This window comes from Echeneis naucrates, chromosome 15, assembly GCF_900963305.1.
Source record: "Echeneis naucrates chromosome 15, fEcheNa1.1, whole genome shotgun sequence".
NCBI lineage: Eukaryota > Metazoa > Chordata > Actinopteri > Carangiformes > Echeneidae > Echeneis > Echeneis naucrates.
Genome location: NC_042525.1, coordinates 5,852,874 through 5,872,431, shown reverse-complemented (window position 1 = coordinate 5,872,431; position 19,558 = coordinate 5,852,874). Strand labels below are relative to the sequence as shown.

Here is a 19,558-nt window from a genome sequence, read left to right as displayed (position 1 = left end):
GCGGCACATTCAGTTTCCAATCTTCTGTTCTTTGTTTAATTTTGTTTTTTGTTTGTTTTTCTTTTTTAGCTGTCTGAACTTTTGGTCCTCTCTTGTTGTTTGCAGAGCCTGGATGAGCTGTTTTCAAATGAGGAGTCTGAAAACACAAATCTTAAAAGTGCAGTTATTTCTTGCTCCACATTAATTGCTGCTTGGGAACACAGATATTCACACCACAGACCGTGTGGTCAGGGTTATGGATGGGCTTTAACCCCCCCCTGCTCATCCGACAGCCACAAAGACTCTCTGACTCCAGCCGAGTGAAGATGGGGCTCAAATTGTCAGCTTGACATGTTTGTGTTTACAAAATGAGCGTGTGTCTGAATTTATTTGCCGCTCCTGCAGGCCTGTGCTCATCGCTGGAAGAACGTGTACTACGACTCCGAGCACATCCTCCCGCATGGATACTGCTCCATCATCCCCACAACGCTGCAGGGCAGGACCAAGCCGCTCATCCCTTGTTATGAAGGTACGTTATACGTTTGATCAGGGTTTCCCTTCACAGAAACTAATATTATTAGACACTCAAAAAGATATTTATTCTTGGTTTATTCCAGTGGCTTCCAACCAACGTGACCCATAACGTCTTAAAATCAGGGAGGGTCACATGTGTTGAAAGCACTTAAGTGTAATTTATTCTTATTTTTTGAGTAACGTTAAAAGCTCTAAAGATTTGAAGAAAGAACACATCAAAAAAAAAAAAAAAAATTGACGCACATCAAAAATATGTTTTGCCACTCAAGCAGCGGATTTGCTGCAGATAATGAGGCTCCCCAGAGGATGAGCCCCAGTGACTTTGGTAATGTCCTGCTTTCCCCCCAAAATCTCTATTTCCTTTATCCGTCTCTCTCTCCGGATGAACTCCATTCACTCCACTGATGCCTTAACTTTTCATTTTTCGGTGAAATCAATCACCAACGAAGGACGTACAGTTAGTCAAGAAACTTTCTTCCAAAATAGAGAAATCCAATTTTGTTCTTCTTGTAGTAAATCAAATCCATTTGTGCCGCAGGTTGTTTTCCTTTTTGTGCACGCTACAACACTGAAAATCAAGTTTCATTCGAAGAACATTTTCTGCGTGACATTCATAGCTGACTCGTACAAATGTCTACCCCATATGTTCTGATATGTGACAGCTATTTATCAAAGGCTGTTTTACACCTTAATTGTGCTCCCAGGTCAGGACTTCACTTCCTTCCATAACTCTTGTTGCCAGCAGCGGCGGAGAAGCCGGACAGGCTTTGCATGGGGCATTATTTACAGTGCATTTTGTGCAGATCCAAGCTCAATATTTTTGTAACCTGAGAACATGGCTGTCCCCCCTCCTCCACTTCTTTCTCCAAAGTAAAAGCTCTTCTCAGGCTGCTTTCTGCCCCTTTTCCTCTTGGATGGGACTGGGACTTTGACTAGCTCCATATGAAATGCAGGAAAAACTCCAGTAAATGCTGGCTGGAGCACAGAGTGAAATAATTTGTGGTTTGTTTTTTCTTACAGACTATAAGCAGAAGTATGGGGAAGAGCACGGCTCGTGCCAAGCTGGGATAGCGGGAGTTTTTACAGAGGTCAGTAACATTGCCTGTTCATCTTCTTGATACGTGTAATATTGTCTTTATTGTCTTTAATATTATCTTGTCACCTGAACTCATCAATGGTGAGTTTGGACACTCATCAATGGAGCTTCACGACTTAAAAAGAGCATTTTATTCATGAAAATGATGCATAAAGAGAAAGTTTTTGCTCTTTCTCATTCCCCTTTCCTTTTCCCAACCCGGGGGAATCCCTTTTCGCAGTTGAAAGTGTGATCACCATTAACACAACCACATGCCTGATGTGACAAAGGAGCTGAGGGCTGTTTAAGCCGAAGTCAAATCATGTGGAAAATGTGAATTTTGCTGTGGGATACATGTGTCGGTCAGCGCTCTGGTGACTGAAGTGCTGATGACTGTCAGCTTATGTTTCCATAGGCAGACACTGAATTGTAAGGAAAGGCTGCAGCGGCCTCGCCTGACCTCTGGTGCGGCTCCATGAGATAAAGTGTTTGAGAAAATATGAGCTTCCCTTTCGCCAAAGCACAGGTTCCCTTCTGTTTTTTTACATTCACTTCAGCCTTCCTGGCACAAATATCTTCTCCTACCGTCCCAGCAGCCTTTGGTCTCCCGCATGTCGGCGTGGCAAGAGCGAGGTCAAATAGATTTAACATCTTCAAGCATTTCTGCCAAATGTATTTTCACAGGAAAATATGTAAAAATTTAAATTTAAAAAAATGTAAACGTGATCAGTTTAGACATTTTGTTAGTAATGTAACTCCTTCCTGATGTTCCCTGAGAGCAGCATGTTCTGCGAAGGTCCTTTTTAAGTCTCAGATTACAGTCACACTTAATTTGGGACATACAGTAAAGTACAGCGGCCTGGAAATGTGTCCTGAGAGCACCACTGTTTTCCTCGGTGGGGGGGGGGCTTTCTCACTGGGGAGAGATACTCTGACGGAGATGTAATGCAACAAGTGCAGTTTTTTGTTTTATTTTTTTTATTTCCTTGCTAAATATCGTTAATATGTTAACTTTTAACTGAACCTCAGCAAATCTGCTGACTTTACATAATTTCTCTCTCTGCTTCATATCATTTGAATCTGAATATCTTTGGGTTTTGGCGCTGTTGTACGGACGAAGGAATTGGAAAATGTCACCTATTTTATGAAGAAACTGTTGAATTTTTTCTATTTTCCATATAAAAAAAATAACATTTTACTTTACAGCCTTCTAGTTCATTTGTAAGGAGCATTAAAGCAATTAAAAATTGTTTGTAACAAACACTACAATGTAGTTGTAAGAACATAAAAGGAGATTTTACATTAATGTGCATTATTACAAACAGCTGTTATACTTTTACAAGATGGCAGCTGTCCTATATTGTCACCATCTCAATACAAGGCAACCGGTTAGCGTTATTAAAGCGAAATGGGATCATTTCACACTAACTGCCTGGGAACTTGAACCTTTACTGCAGGTTCTCTGATGTGTGTGTTTCAACACAATGTCGAGCGACATCTGAAAGTGCCATTCACTGCTGAAAATGCGAAATGTGAGCAATATTTAAGATGGAAGGAACGATGTGAGGATGGCGGTGAAAAGAAAAGATTCTGTTGAACTGTTTTAAACCAAAAGAGAAATCCTCTTTGGGTTGCTCCTTTTTTTTCTTTTTTTTCTTATTTTACGAGCTGAGATCGTCATTGTTGATCTGTTAAAGCATTACAACCCCACACACACACACACACTTTTAAAAGAATGTGAGGAATTTAAAGAAAAGCCATCCAACTGTTAAACCTTATCCTTGTCTGAACCGCAGTCCACACGCCTGGTGGTGCCCAGATGTTTGACACCACAGTGCGGGGAATGTATAGTGCTGAGTAAGGTCATCACTGCGCTGTTTACTCTGTTTGTGTGCAGCACGAGCTCCCAGCGCTGACCACACACGTGCTGGTGTAACTGAAACTTTTGCTGCATCTTTTAATGGAGCATCTTTAACTCTCGTGCTCGGCTTCCGTCAATACATGCGATGGCTGTTTTAACAACTAATTTTACAGCTGTCAATTTCGCTCCGGCTCTGAATTCCTCATCACATCAAAGCTTCAGCGGGCGTGCCATCTGGATGTGTGGTTCAGAGCAGATAGCACAAACCCGTCTGCGGCCTTCGGTTAACCAGAAGTTCACCCAGCGGCTCCTTTCATTTTCCTTTTTTTCTCCACTCTCGTCAGCAAGCTGCTACACTCAATGAATGTGTCGGCGTCTGATTGATTTTCAGGAGCTGGTGGTCATGGGGGCACCGGGGTCATACTACTGGACGGGAACAATCAAGGTGTACAACCTGACTTCTGACACTTTCTACAGTCCGAACAAAGAAGATATGGACTCCCACAGATACAGCTACCTGGGTATGAGTGTCTCACGAGGACATTTGTGATCAATGTCTAATGCATCAGTACCAATGAGAAGATTACTGTCTGTGTCTCCAGGCTATGCAGTGACTGCAGGACACTTCTCCTCTCCTAATGTAATAGACATCGCTGCAGGAGCGCCTCAGCACAGCGGCAGCGGGAAAGTGAGAGACTTCATCTTTCTGCTGTATCTCCCGCTGTTGGCATGAAGACCTCTTGTGTCGCTCGCTGCAGTGATTTTGTAATTTCTCCCCTGCAGGTTTACATTTTCAAAATTGACGGCATGTCTTTGGTGAAGAGTTTTCAAGCCTCAGGGAAAATGGTATGAGCTCAGATAAGGTTTCTGACTGATGTCTTTTTATTCATTTTGAAGGACATATATTACATCGAGGTTGTTCCTTTTTCTACAGGAACACAGCAATATGTATTTTAACCTAATCTGCCTCAGGAATCATGTGGTCGACTCTAAATGCTCCGTTGTCAGAACCACACTGTTTACATCTGCTTTCAGTGTTGAGACAATGAAACATTTTAAACTTGGAGCACAATCTTGAGAAACCGAAGCCTAGGAGAGAGCTAATGTTTTTCATGTAGAGAAAATAAAGGGAAGTCGGACATAAGTTGTGTAAATATTCCTTTAATATTGGTCGAGCTGTGACGGGGGGGAGGAAACCAGTCAGAGCGATGTGTCGATTGTATGAACTGACGGAGTGAAGCAGTGTCTGTGATCTGACCCATTGCTCTGTGGCTCGGCTTGGTTCCAGATGGGCTCTTACTTTGGCTCCTCATTGTGTGCAGTTGATCTGAACCAGGACGGCCTGTCGGACCTGCTGGTGGGGGCACCCATGCACAGCCAGCTCCGGGACGAGGGCCAGGTGTCTGTGTACCTCAGCAAGGGCAACGTGAGTGGGATCTGTAGGTCGGCGGGAACACGATACCGCAACTGGAAATTTTTATTTACTACACACTCTCTCTGGGTTTGACCTGTGCAGACCTGAACTCCTCTTCGGGCCGATTTTTTTTTTTTTTTAGCTTTCCTCGTGTTTGAATTATTCCTGACCGTTGGCCTATCACGTTACTGGACTGAAAACAGTGGAGCATTGTGAGATTATCTGGCCGACCAAGAAGAACACATTGTATTTATTGCCAACCAACAAATCATTTTATCTGGGAAAGGCTTCAGTCATTTCACCGGAGCTGTAAACTCTTTCTTGCCGACTATGTGTATAAACTGCTCTCCTGTCTGTGCCTTGTTGCAGGGGGTGATGGAGGAGGGTGGTGTTTTGACTGGTGACAGTGCTTACAATGCTCACTTTGGAGAGAGCATCGCTGCGATCGGAGACATTGATGACGATGGCTATCAAGGTCAGCACAAAGGAACATGCCCCCTTATTGGCTTCTGTCCTGTCCTCCTCCTCTGTCTAATGTCCTCTTTTTCACTTTTGACTCAGGCAGTTTTCCTTTGAATTATAAATCTTGCATCATTTTGAGCACATTCAAGTTCCTGACTTAATGATATATATACTGTTTGAGGAACTTTCAACATACTGGCGTGACCCTACCTGTTGGTTCAAGGTCCTCCAATGGGTCCCAACATAAATTTTAACGGTCACGAGTCCATTGATGTTAATTTTTTTTGCACTTTTTGAATAGTTCCTCAAAGGAACTGCTAACATCTGATACCTGTGTAACGGAGTCACGACGGGACTGACTCCAAGGGCCACACTGGGGGATTTTACGTGTTTTAGTTCATTTAACACCATTCGTTTGTAATGTACATTATTGTCAGCCATTTTTCCGCTTTGGATATTAATGTCCTTTCTGTTCACACCAGAGAGTGTTTAATTCTAAATCAACTACTGCATTTACAACCCGACTTTCTTTCTCAGATGCCAGAGTAGCCACAAATGCACTAAAAAGGAGAGATTTCAAAACAGGCCTAACAGGCCGGTGTTGTCCATCAACATGGAGCCACTGGTGAGATGTCAGAACAAAGCTGGTTATAAGTAGCAGTCTTGTAAAAGTCCTCCAGTGTACAATGATTACATAATCCAGGATATTCAAACCACTTTGTTACAGTATTCAGTGATTTTCTTTTCCTGCAGTCATGCAACAAAGCCATCTCCTCTGTCATCTGGTGGGCAATAAAGTTACACGGTTTATATTTTTCACATCAGCTCATAAGCAAATGTTGGCCGGCCGAGTAGCACAGTAGTTGCAACAGAACCCCGTCATTTTCACACACATTTTGTATCCATTATCCTGCAGGGAGCGAGGATGTGTAGAGAGTATTGCCCTTTCTCGCTCTTTGTGCACAGATTCATCCAGATGCAAATTGAATCATCCTCGCACACAGAGAGACGTACATCTTACGCTGTCTGTCCTCTTGCTGGCCCCCTTGTCCCCCACGTCCCCAGACTTGGAGTCTGTCTCCCACTCTGCTGCCTTGTTTCATCTCTGTGTGTGATACGCCTCAAGGCTTGCAGCCTGGCATCGTGTGTGTGCGTGTTTGTGTGTGTGTGCAAAGGAAAGCTGGCAGCTGGGATATATAACTCATCCTGCAACTCAAAGTGTCGAAACAGCCAGACTTATTTGCTGACCTACTAGCTGCTACCATTTCATTTTAAAGCACCACTGAAGAAATAATACCGATTTGCTTCCACTGAGAAAAAACTATTTCTATAAATGTCTACATCATGACTCAATTACTGTGAGACATAAAAAAAAAAAAATAGCACCATTCTTCTATCGTTTCTGTTTTGGTATGCTGTACTGCATGACACAGAGGTGTTTCAGTTTATAAAAAGAAAGTTTATATATGGCCTTTTGTTGGGCAATGGCATAAGGGGACGTTGTTTCACTGCCCCTTGCCAGCACTTTATAGCCTTGTTTCCACTTTCTCAGAGGTCGCACAAGTTTTTATGGCCACTAACAACACTTAATTGTCTATTAAAAGCCTTACTGTAACAGCTTGTTTCCCATGCACTGGCCCTGTTGAAAGTAAACAGAGGGTTAATGAAAGCTTTTGTACACATCCACAAACACACGGCCATTTATGTGTGCATTCATTCCTGTTCCGGCTTTTACACAGAAAGACCTTTTTGTCCTCCATTTGTCCCCTCAGATGTAGCCATAGGGGCACCAAAAGAGGATGACTATGGAGGGGCTGTTTATATCTACCACGGGGATGCAGCAGGGATCATCGGCAAATACTCCATGGTGAGACACCTCCAAGTGTGAACACACATTGAAGTTTGACTTTTAATGATAGGCAAAGAAATATCCCATTTTTTTCCTTTTCTCTCACCGTCTGTATTATTATTATTTTTTGTGTACGAATTAAACAAATTAGAATTAGAGGTGTATGTTTGGGCTCTGGTGATAGCCAAGTTAGCTGTTACCTCCTGTTTAGAGCCTCAGTGCCCACCTGTGCTACCCAGTGTGGTTTTTACTACAAGTCTGTAAAAGCAAAGATCTTTCATCTATGAAAAACAAACACAGAGCAAAAACGTATTACACAACGCGCTCTTTTCCATGTTGGCTCACGTGTTTGCTGACGGCTGGTATTCTCTGTTGTAGAAACTGTCGGGGCGCAGTGTAAACCCTGGCCTGCAGATGTTTGGCCAGTCGATCTCTGGCAACGTGGACATGGATGGAAACGGTTACACAGGTACAGTCACAGCAGGCTGGACGAGGGCTTGAAAAATCTGTGAAATGGAATAACAACACATCAACTGGAAAAGGGTTTGTGATTGTTAAATGTGTGGTTTTTCCCCAGCATGGTTTTACGCCTTCATTCTCTTCTCGTGATAGACACATCTTGTTTACTGCATTCCACAGCTGACAAGATCCCTGTGCTTTGTCTGCGCGTGTACAGGCCGCTGTCAGATGTTGAATTTATATCCTATCTTCCTTGTGGCTTTTTCAGTCAAAAGCACTTCTGTTTGTTTATTGCAGATGTCACAATTGGGGCTTTCATGGCTGACAGCGTGGTGCTGCTGAGGTGAGTAGCTCCATCAATCTCTGTGACGCAGCAGTGATTCTATTTTTTTCTGCATCTGATTGCTTTTTATTGTCCGATCTCTCCTCCTCTGTGTCTGCTGATGTGGTCGTAGGTCCCGACCTGTCATCACAGTGGATATCTCCATCTTCCTTCCCATCTCCATCAACATCTCTGTGCCGCAGTGTCACGAGGGCCACCAGAACCTGAACTGCTTCAACGCCATTGTCTGCATGCGCTTCCGGGGGCGACAGCTGCCCGGACAGATTGGTGAGGACAAATACTCACAAGCTACTTAGCTACATGAAGAAGAAATCAAAACACATGTCTGCCATGAGGTTGATCCAGCAGAAGCCTTAGGTCATATTTTAGTGTATTTTAACTGAATACAGATATAGTTTTATTGAGAAATGTAGCTGTCTTGCGGGCCATCGGGAGATTGATAGCACTGTGAGTCTGTGTGTGAAGCATGCAAAGACTGAAGCTAGTTTGGTAACACCGACTGCATCTCCAACTCAGAAATCAAGATGTTTCTCATATACTCAGAAATGTAAAAACAGCTATTTCAACCACTTGTTGCCTAACACAGTGGCTTTCTTCTTTTTAAGAACCCGACAGTCATGTATGAATGTGTGATGCTGATTGATAGCAGATATATTACACATCATGGGGAATTGAAATTCATACTGGATGAGCTTTGAATGAAGAAACATTGTAAACATGATCATGCCGAGCTCGTGCTCACCAGTGCGGTTAGCCTTTGGCTCGTGGCTCGTGCGTCGTGCACGCTTCTGGCCCGATGGTTTACGCTTCAGCCTTCACGCTTGGGTGCGGATCCTGTTGAGAGGTGAGGTGCAGTGCTGTTTCACTGCTTGGGTGGGGTCATTTCTGCCCACCCTTCCCTCCCCAGGGGAGTAGGAGCCCTGTAGTTACATAATGACTACATCCTGGCTCGCAGGAATAAAGCTCCTCTGTTCAGCCTTCTGGCGAACATCATGGAAAGTGCAGCACCATGTGTTTGGTGACTCCTGTAATGAAGCCTTCCTTTGCCTCCTCTGTAGTGAGCTCATGGCGTTCCCTGTTTGACGGAGGGAACAGTAGACTTTGGTCTGACTGGGGTGTGTTTGCCACCCCTCCCACCGTTTTACCAGTGTGACACCCTCTTGAAGCAATTACTACAGACTGAAGCTGATTCATTCAGAGGAATGGGCTTTAAACGGCCAGAGGCTCATATATGGTTTTCTCGGAAACATTAGTAATGTTTGACTTCGTGCTTATGATTTTTTGATTCAATATACATTAGAAGTGTCTCAGTGGCATTAAAACCAGGGGTGGGACCAGTAGGAATGTTTTTATTGAGTTTTCTTTCATAGCAATACTTCTTCTGCCCCCCTGGTTGGAAAACTAATTTCCTTTTTTCAATTAATCCTTGTCTGCTCAGCTGAAGCTACAAAAAAAAAAAAAAAAAATATATATATATATATATATTTTTTTTTTATATAAATTTCCAATCCAGCTTGAGCTCACAGTAATACAGTTTATAATGTGTAGCTCTTCTCAAATTTGTTTCTAAATGGTCTCTGGATGTAAATGACATTCATTATGCTTTAAATTGAAATCTTCTTATTTTGATTTAATCAAAATTTACAAAAAAATTTCCCAATTTTATGGAACCATTGGACAAAAGATTTTTGTTAAGTTGATATCAGATGATTTCCCCAAATGCCAAACATGTTCCCATCGTTTCCTCTGGCCCACATTGAACTGACTGCAATAACATGTTGTGATGGCGCCCATGAGAGAAAGACCTCTTTGGCGAAGGAACTGCTGCTGTTCGTGGATGTTGTGCATCACAGCGTGTCTGACTCTTCACAGAGTTGCTGTACAACTTGACGGCTGACGTGGATAAGCGGAAGAAGAGCCAGCCTTCCCGGGTTTACTTCATTCAGGGTGGATCTCAGATCAGCCAGATGAGCCAGCAGCTCAGCCTGGACATCAACAGGGAGGAGTGCCAGCGCTACACTGCCTACGTAAAGGTAGGTTTGAATCATCGCGCCCTACTGCTGCTGGTTTTTTATTTTGGCTCATGTCCTCAGCTGCTCTCTCGGTCGCTTTCCCATGACCCTGAGCCTTCTTTCCCTGGAGTGTTGATTTGTGATATGACGTTATCTTCTCATTTTGCCTGTTGTTCTTACTACTTGTTTTCTTCTTATTATTTTTTGTTGTAACATTAGAGAGAACATGTCCATTTAAAAAATGTCAGGGTAAAGAAAAGGATTATCACAATGATCTCACAATGATGGGAAAACCTTGGCCACTGTAGCTGAGGGCACGGCAGACATCTGCTGTGAAGCTATTTGTGCCACCCAGCCAGGTCAGGTTAAAGGTAACAGTCAGGCGCTTGATGATTTGAGAAGCCGTGCTGCTCTCAAGTGTGCTTCTGCAGAATCTGAAAGAAACAGGAAACAGAGTTTTCTTTGTCATTGCATAGTCCCTCTATTGTGTTCCTCTGTGATTTAGTAGTGTCGCCCTGGAGAGGGTCCTTATCCTGAGGCCAGCGTCCATGTTTCATCTGCTCTAATACAGAGACGCACTGCAGGGCTGTTAATTTCACTGGCATTCTTAATGGCTCTCTCCAGGCACTTTCACTGTGGGAGGCTGAGCTGCTGCTGACTAAATGGGAGGGGGGGGTTGTCATTACCCTCCCCACCTCACTTCTTTCAACCAGTGACACTATAATTAAGGTGTGTCAGGCAGAGAGGCAGTAAGCACATTTATTCCTCACAACAAACACATCCCAGTTATCAAAGGTTATTCAGCGGTGTGTTTATCCAGGCTCTTCATTAAAACTGGACACGCATTTCAATTACATTTTCAATTTCTAAGATCCAACACACAGAACACTAACAGGAGGCTAAGTCAACCCACGAAGCATACTCGTGCTCAGAGAGCCACCCATCAGGTCCGATTCTGTCTCTAGTGACACATCCGATTCATTCAACACAACACAATGTGTTAATTACTGACATTTCTAGTTTTCGGTGGATGTCCTTTTTTTTTAACCTTGCTAATTTTTTCTGGACAATTTCCAGCAGATAACTTTACATCTTCTGTCTGTAGGATTATTTGTGTTGGCTTGCCTGAGGTGTGAAGTGCAGCATGGTTGCAATTGCAGCTGTGTGGATTGTTATTCTTTCACTCTGTGTATCCACAAATTCCACCTGCTCAGCAGCAAAAAGCAAACATGAGACTCCCAGAGCTGCCAAACACCAGAAGAGCCACACAAGATGGTGAAGGTGTGGTGCCCAAATTACATCTTTATATCAGATTGTTTACAGGCTGAATGGCTTGTAGACATCGAAAAAGTGAAAGAGGCAAAGATTACATCCTGTGACTGTCTCCTCATACTGGACATGTTTGTCCAAAACTGGATAGAAGCTGAAGGATCATCATAATCAGCGCTGATCTGTCGCCGCTCTAAGAGAGGCCCTAGTCTGCTTGAACGATTGCATCGTTTATCTTCCTCATGTGTCTGCCCGCATGAGCCAGTCTTCCTATTTCCCCAGAAGAGGAATGCTAATGGAAGCCAGCTGGTTGCCCGACTACATCCTCAAGGGTTTGGGAAGAGGAAAAGGGGGTTTGGATAGCACCCCCCTACCCCCATCCCGCCCTTCTCTCAGCTATAACATACAATGAAAACGCAGGACTGGGTCTACAGTGTCACAGCAGGGCTGCTGGGCTGCTGTTGTGTCAACTGGAGCTGCATCCTGGCGCTGCTGATGGAAAATCCTCCCGTCAGGGCTGATTACTCGAGCCCAGATGCATGAAGGCCGGTGGAAGCAGACCATGCGCTATTCTGAGCCACTCTCACGTTTGTAACTGCTTTGACCATCTGTCGACCCCGTTCAAATGACTTTATAAATTAAACAGCTTTTAAGGACCTCCATGAACAGCGAGGTTTAATAATACACTATTAAATTTATATGTTCTGTGTTAAGTATAATCAGGTACAGGGCTCGGACCGACATCCTGGAGTCCCAAATTGAGTAAAAAAAAAAAGAAAAGAAAAGAAAAAAAAAAAGCCTCAACCCACCACTTAGTAAATCATGTAATGTTGGGAACACAGGACGGGAGTTGTTTACAGTACAGAAGCTAATAGTTCTAGCATTTGTTTTTGTTGTTGTTTTTTGTCTTTTTCAGTGGTAATTCTTTCTGAGAAACTTTTCATGTTGATCATTTTAAACATATTTTCATTGGCATCGGCTGACAGCATACCAACCCCTCCAGAATGACTTTGTTTGGTTATTTTTAGCAAAATGAACGGCATGCAGCTTTTTCCTTCAGTTGTACCTCATGTCAGGGAGGGAAAGGCAGTTCCAAGCAGGGATGACTGATGAAGGATTGGGGTTCAGATGACCTGAGGTGCTGTGCGTGAGATGGAAATTAGTCATTTTACAACATAACCACCAACTTTCAGCGGAAATTCTTCAGCTGTATGTGTTGCATTAAGTAATTTTGCACTTTTGGCATGTGGGGTAGTCTCTCAACGCTGTGTGCAAATCAGAGTAGCTCGAGTGAAATACTTTGAAGATTTGGAGGATTATTCATGCGCAAATGGACACCACAGAAATTACATTTCATTGTAAAGGCATCACGGCCAGAAGGAAAGTCTTAATAACAGACATATAACTGTCTTTTAACATGCTTTCAGTTGAACCCTACTACTACTTGTATGTTAATATAGAGTATTAATGGATGTATACCATCCATAAAGGATGATAAACATGAATAATGTACACACAGACCATCCACCGATCCAGCAATGATGAAAACTAAACAAGCTGAGTGGAGCACATCAGTGTCCATTGATTTAAAGTACAACAGGTGTAACGTCAACATTACATTGTGATATATAAAGCATGCATTAATCATTATGTCACTTGCTACGTGGCAAACATAGTTTAAGTATGCCTTTGTCAGATGCAGAGGTGGACCGAGTACACAACTTCACTACTTAAGTAAAAGTACAGATGCTGCTTCAAATATTACTCCAATACAAGTAAAAGTAGCTTTGTCAAAATATTACTTAAGTAAAAGTACAAAAGTATTTGCTTAAAAAAAAAATAGAGTATTAAAAAAAAAAAAAAACCTCAGGAATTAAGTAGCTTTTTTGTCATTATACAACATATTGATGTGATTCAGCTACAGACATGTTTATAGCTCAAAAATACCTTCAGTTAAAGAGGCCCTAAAGAACCGGTCTGTGGAGGGGTCGGGTCGGGTCGGGTCCGGTCCGGTCCGGTCCGGTCCAGAGGTCTCCAGCTCCGGTCCTGGAGGGCCACTGTCCTGCAGCTTTTAGATATGTCCTGCTCCAACACACCTGATTCAAATGATCAGCTCCTCATCAAGCTCTGCTGAAGTCTGATCAGGAGTCACTCATCTGAATCAGGTGTGTTGGAGCAGGAAACATCCAGGACCGGATCTGGAGACCTCCGGTCAGTCCCTAGTCTGTCAAAAACATATTTTATATGGAAACAATAAACAGTCTCAAACTCCGCTGAGGTCTTTGGGGGGGTCCGGTCTCTGCTGTTCACATTGATTAATAGACTGTCCTGTGTGCTCCATGTACAGTTCCTCCTCTGCCTCCTTTTATAATAGTACTTCTTGTCATAGATTCAGGATGACGGCAAAAATGGAGGCGAGAGTCAGTGAGTTAGAGTCGCGGCTCCGCACTTCAGCTAGCTTAGCTTATGCTAATGTAGCTAGCATTCAAGCTAAGTGTTTCACCGTAGCTTGGCTCGTTGACGTTGGTAACCATGGTAACTAGCAGCCCGGGCTAAGAGGAGAGGCGGAGCAGCTGACAGCGCGGTTAGCTTGTAAGCTAACTGTCCAGCTCCAATGCTAACGTCCGTTAGCTTGTGTTAAAGTCCGACCTTTTTGAAAAAAACAACTGAGTTTGGTAGCTCCACCAGAAAGGAAGAGACAGAGAGGAGAGGGCAAGTAACGAGAGCATCCATAGAAATGGAGTTAAAAAGTACAATATTTGTCCTTCAAATGTAGTGAAGTGAAAGTAAAAGTATCCCCCAAAAGTACAGTACTCAAGTAAATGTACTTCGTCTCTGTCCACCCCTGGTCAGATGTTCTGCACTCGATCACAGCTCATGGCATGTTTACATCTTTGCCGATTCATCCATCTTCATCCACCCTTCCGACTCCAGCAGACCCGTCTTGCACACGGGAGGCTTGAACTCATGCCAACAGACACTTCCATTTGCGGTCATGTGCAGCCATAGACCAGGCAGAGTCCCAGAGGAGGAGCTAAAATAGCCTGTAACAGTTGTCTGTTTAATTTAGCTTGTAAAGTATCCTACTCACTTCCCTTTGGCCTATATTCCACCTACTATATTTAATTCAAATGACTGCTCCTGTTATTGGGGCATCTGCAGCATGAAGCCTATCTACACTAAGGCCATCTCCAGTCCGACTGATTGCCTCCACAAATCCAGTTGAAAAGTGCCTCTGACAGAAAGACCACTGTAGAATTCATCTGTTAATGAGAGTTTATCTGACAGTTTCTGAACTGTGTCTGCGCAGTCAGCTTCACTAATCTTCTCCTCTCAGTAAACCAAAGCAAACTTGAATAAATCATTTGCACCCACTGTTTGACCTGGGTCTGCTCTCTGCAGACAAACAGGAAGCTCTTGGGAGTAAAAGTGAAGCAGAGCAGCAGTTCCTGTCGTTGCATCCCAGAGAGTCTCCGGCTAAATAAAGTCCCCCGAGCCTCAATGCTGTCTGGCACTCGGAAACACCAGAGCCGGGTCACAGCAACACTGCCTGCTCTGTTTGCCTCTTTGTAGTCGCATTCATGCATTTCCCTTGATGCCGTATCATCGGTTTCATTTACCTCTGGCCCAGAGAACTGATACAATGAAAGCCTATAGCAGGAAGGTAATCAAATCCAGCTGTTTCTGTCACACATGGCAGCCAGTCAAGCACTTATAAAGAATATATTGCAAAACATACTAGCACTTGCAGTATAGTTCAATAATTTATCAAGTGGAAAATGTCATATACACTCTCATAAATAAGTTCAGCTGAATCGTTTGTCTGCAAGTATTCATGTTGACAGTATTTGCTGGATTGAAGAGGAGCTGTTCAGGTTAATTTTAGCTCGGGGTAATATTTTGGTCAGGATTTCCCTACATGTCCATGCCAGTGTGAACATCAGACAGTTCTTCTTCAGGCTTGTTTTGGGAGTGCTCAGCCAACAGACTTTTGTTACAGTAAAACAAGTCGAAATTCTCACGAGCTTCCTCCCATGCGTGTGTTTTTTAAGATATACGTAGGTTATTATTTTTGGTATGGCTGCTCATTAGGTCTTCTCTATTCTGCTGCCATACTAAATCCTTCGTTGTTACTCATATTGAGACGGGCCGGATTTGATGATTTGTTGATTTTGGCAGCTGAACATGCTGGGTAGAAAAGTTTCCGCAGTACATTGGCTGTGTTACCACCACACAGTGCCATTGCGAAGCAGCTTAATGGGTGGCCAAGTCTGACCGCAATGAAAGAGTCTCTCCTGCCATGTTTCCCGCCTCCACTACCGAGGAAACGTGCGTGCATACAAGCAGGCGGGTGGAACGTGTGTGCGTGCTGTCAGAATATCATAATGAGACCCTCCCTGTCTATTCGCCATCCCGGGTGAAACAAAAGAATACTTCATCACTTGGCAACTACGTGACACTTCTTGGCGGTGACTTCGTCATTATTTCCTATTACTTGACCTATTTGTTAATATTATGGTGAATTCCTGGTGTTATGGCGTCAGTATGAAATTCTGCATCCTGTATAAATGAGCGAGTTCCGTTGTAAAGGAAATGGCCATGCACATATACAGAAGACGTTTGTTTATCAGCTGAAGCGGCCTCAACCTGCCTTGATTTGACTAAATTTAGCTCAGACACAAAATAAGTCATATAAACTGTAATGTCATGTGTAAAACTGGGTATAGACTGACAAAATCAGCTGAGGAAACATCTGTCCTCCTCTATCACCAGGATGGAATAGACCCTGAACTCCCTTTTATAATAAAAACACAGTTACACAGATCAGCTGCTGTTTCCTGGTAACTAATAGTTGCCTCCTGACATTGAAAAGATACTTTCCAATAAAAGCTTGTAACAACAGGACATGGGTGCAGAAATCAACAGCTGTGAGTCGGTGTAAATTAATCCTCCCTCTTTTGCTGCTCTTTTATATTAATTGGATTAGAGCAGCGATAACAGGCATCCTGTTTATGAAGAAGTGTTTATCAGGATGCCGAGGGAAGTTGATCTCTCAAAGACAGGAAGTGCTTCATGTTCATTTAAACATTAACACAACGGTGATATAGTTCCTGATGCCTTAACTTAAATTAGCTGACGAATAAAACCAAAAAGTAGCACAACTTATTTCTGAAATCCTTCAGAATGTATTAATTAATAGTTGAAGCAGGAGTATTAGTTTTCCTCCCATCGTTGCCTTAAACATAATAGAGATTTAAGAGTTGACTAAATCCACTCTGATCCTATTTGATCCACAGTTCTCTACAAAGAGCTGCATCCTTAAAAGGACTTTATCTGGATTCTTCTGTTTTTGTTTTGTTTAGTTTTTTTTTGTTTGTTTGTTTGTTTTGCTCCATATGCGGATCTATTAGTGACTCTGCACTCATCAGTCAGGTCACAGTGGAGATCATTGAGGCGTTAAAAGTAGACAGACGTGATGATGACACAAGCTCTGGGTCAAAAATTTGGAAAATGAAGAGACTGTAATGCAGAACAAATTTACAAGCTCGACTTTTACAGCTTTAGGGGGCCATTTAAAGAGTGTTAAGCTTCAATTCTCAAAATGAGATGCAGTAACAAGACTGAATATAGCACTGAAACAAAAAAAGCTGTTGAGAGTATCACAATGTCGGGGGTGAGTGAAGGGGAAGCAAGATATGAGAGAAGATGTTTGTGTATTTTTAGGTGGCCGGATGTATTTTTTATTTTTTTTTGTCCAGGCTCAGATATTACACTGGTGTAGTTACAGTTAGATTTGGCGTTAAATCAACTTGTTGTTGATAGGCTGTAGTAAAAATAACACGCTGATGAATCTGGTATGTTTGAGCAGTAAACCTACTCCATTTGCCAATTTCTACAGGGGAAATGAGGCACCTTTCTCTCCTCCTTTATAAATCCCAGCTGTGGTTTTAACTGTCCGAGGGTCAGATGTTGAATACCTTCTTCATGATGCATGTGAGACCATAAAAGTTTCCTGCAATTTGTGTTTACGTGTACATTGTTTTAGAAAAGCAATAAATTCGATACACGAAGTTACTCCAAGGCATAAGAGATTTATTTGTTATTTTTTGTATCAGCACCCGGGAGATCTTTAGTGATTTCTGCAAAGTCTCGAGCTGAGCTTTTTGACTCTGTATGACAAGCAGTGTGTACCAATAAATGTTTGGTATGCAGGCTGCATCAAGAGACACTCGGTCTTTATTGGTGTTTATTCGCCAACATGGATTCATGCATGACAGCACAGATGGTACACGTTTCCTGTCAGTTACATGAGGATGATGCTGCTCTGTTTTAGACAGACATTGGAGACATTGCAACACACTGTGATATCAAGCAATTTAGGTATTTGATTGAGCTATTTCCTGAAAGCTTTCAAAAGATAAGGACAAAAATATGATTTACTCTCTTGATTCCAAACTGGGGAATTCTCTTTGCTCTTGCATCCCATTTTTCTTAGTGAAGACTAAGGGAGAAGACATTAGAAGGACTACTCTGCTCAGGCACGAGCCATGTCTGAATTCATCAAGTTGGACACAAAATGGGTAAAAAGTGAAAAAACAAAGACATGGTCATGATTTAAAAAATTAAAGGAGGGTAAAAAAAATTGGAACTGGGAGAAGTTTGAAATTAAAAAGTATTATATTCTTCTTTATTCACTGTGAAAATAGATTTCTGTCCTTAATTTTCTATCTTGTCCTCAAAGTGTCATAATGACAAGTGATTTAATTTTGCAAAAGTTAATCGCAAGCTGGACAAGTCCATTGCCAACTGAAAGCGTCATTTACTCCTCATTACCGCAAGCGTAAAAACCCTGCAAAATTTGTTTTCATTTCGAACCAAATTAGCTTAATAAGCAGAACCATCCCTGGATTAGTGCTCAGTGATAAGAACGTTTGCCTTTTTTTTTTTTTTTTTTTACCAGCTGCAATGTTCAGCAAACTCCTTCTGCTCTGCTCTGCTCTCGTTCAAAATGCTCTGTCAGATCAGATAGTTTTCTGGGCACAGATTATTTTTTACACAGGTAGGGGAGTGTGCGAAGTCTGTGATTTATCAGGTTGGTGCCTGAAACTGGACTGACATCTGAAAATCACTGCAGCTAACACCAGACCGACTGAAATATTTTCCAGTGGTTGGAGTAAACATAGTTTTTGTTGAATGGGAACAGTTTTCAAAGGCATACTGCATGCATTTGGTATTATTTATTTACATACTATTATTTGGTTTTGGGCAGACTGAGGTTATTGAAGGCCAAGTGCATTTTTGGTTTCCAGATGTACTCTTACGAACGTCATAAATTGTTTGAGAGTATCATATATCAAATGAAAATGTGAAACCAATCTGACAAAGTTAAAGGAGTTGGAACTCAGAGACAATAATCACCTGAATCTTCAGCAGCTTTTGCCTTCAGGGAGCTTTAAAGCGACGTACCACTCATTGTTAAGCAGCTTCACTGTTCTGGTTCACTCATAGAAAACAGGGCTAAAATTCATCATCTGCTTCGCAGCTCGTATTCGCTGATCACAAGTAGCTACTGCAGGTTTAACAGCCACAGCAATCAATACTTTTACAGTTCTGTTGGTTCAGATTATTATGTCTAATGTGTGAAGCGGAATAATATCGGCCTTCTCTGCTGTTCACTTTCAGCATCTTTCAGCTCACTGTTTTGATTTTACATCCCTCAAACTACATGACACATACAAAGAAGAAAAACTAATTTAAAACGGCACGCCCAAAAACGGTGAAATAATGGGCACAGGAACTGAAACCAAGGCACCGTTAAAGTTACAAAACAACAAGGAGAAAAGGGAATGAAGACCATGACAGAACAATATCACCACATTTACAGGCAGCTGCGCTCGCTCTCACTTGGAGGTCCTTGACAATGTCCTTGAAAAGGCTATTCAGATTTTATTAGTGATTGTATTCAGTGTATTCAGTAATTTTGTTAAATATGAGGATGATCCATGGAATTTATTAATAGATCTCTGATGCTTCTGGCACCGACCAGTATATTTGTATATTTACACGAGAAAGTTTCAAGAGCTTGGCGATGATGGTTAAATTGTAACTAGCTTACTTCTTTAGAAAAGTTTCAAGCTAAAACGACTGAATGGCCCTTTTTTCTGCCCCCCCCCCTCCCTTTCTGACATCTGCTAACCTGTTGTGAGCTGAGCAGCAGCTGCATTTTTACCTGCAGTTGTTCTGGCAGAGATGTACACACTAATCATTTCAGCAATAGTCTCACTTCTGAATTTTTTCCAA

General features: G+C 42.4%; 1 protein-coding gene across 1 annotated transcript in view; it reads left to right on the top strand.

Annotated features, from left to right (window-relative positions):
• The window catches only part of itga9 (integrin, alpha 9), a 39,178-nt gene that overhangs the window by 3,830 nt on the left and 15,790 nt on the right, over positions 1 to 19,558 (top strand). The window contains exons 4-15 of the mRNA XM_029521828.1: positions 385 to 508; positions 1,534 to 1,601; positions 3,841 to 3,970; positions 4,052 to 4,137; positions 4,233 to 4,295; positions 4,738 to 4,875; positions 5,233 to 5,338; positions 7,098 to 7,192; positions 7,553 to 7,643; positions 7,931 to 7,976; positions 8,089 to 8,243; positions 9,849 to 10,009. Coding sequence (XP_029377688.1) covers positions 385 to 508; positions 1,534 to 1,601; positions 3,841 to 3,970; positions 4,052 to 4,137; positions 4,233 to 4,295; positions 4,738 to 4,875; positions 5,233 to 5,338; positions 7,098 to 7,192; positions 7,553 to 7,643; positions 7,931 to 7,976; positions 8,089 to 8,243; positions 9,849 to 10,009 — 1,263 coding nt within the window. The remainder of the gene's footprint in view (positions 1 to 384; positions 509 to 1,533; positions 1,602 to 3,840; positions 3,971 to 4,051; positions 4,138 to 4,232; positions 4,296 to 4,737; positions 4,876 to 5,232; positions 5,339 to 7,097; positions 7,193 to 7,552; positions 7,644 to 7,930; positions 7,977 to 8,088; positions 8,244 to 9,848; positions 10,010 to 19,558) is intronic.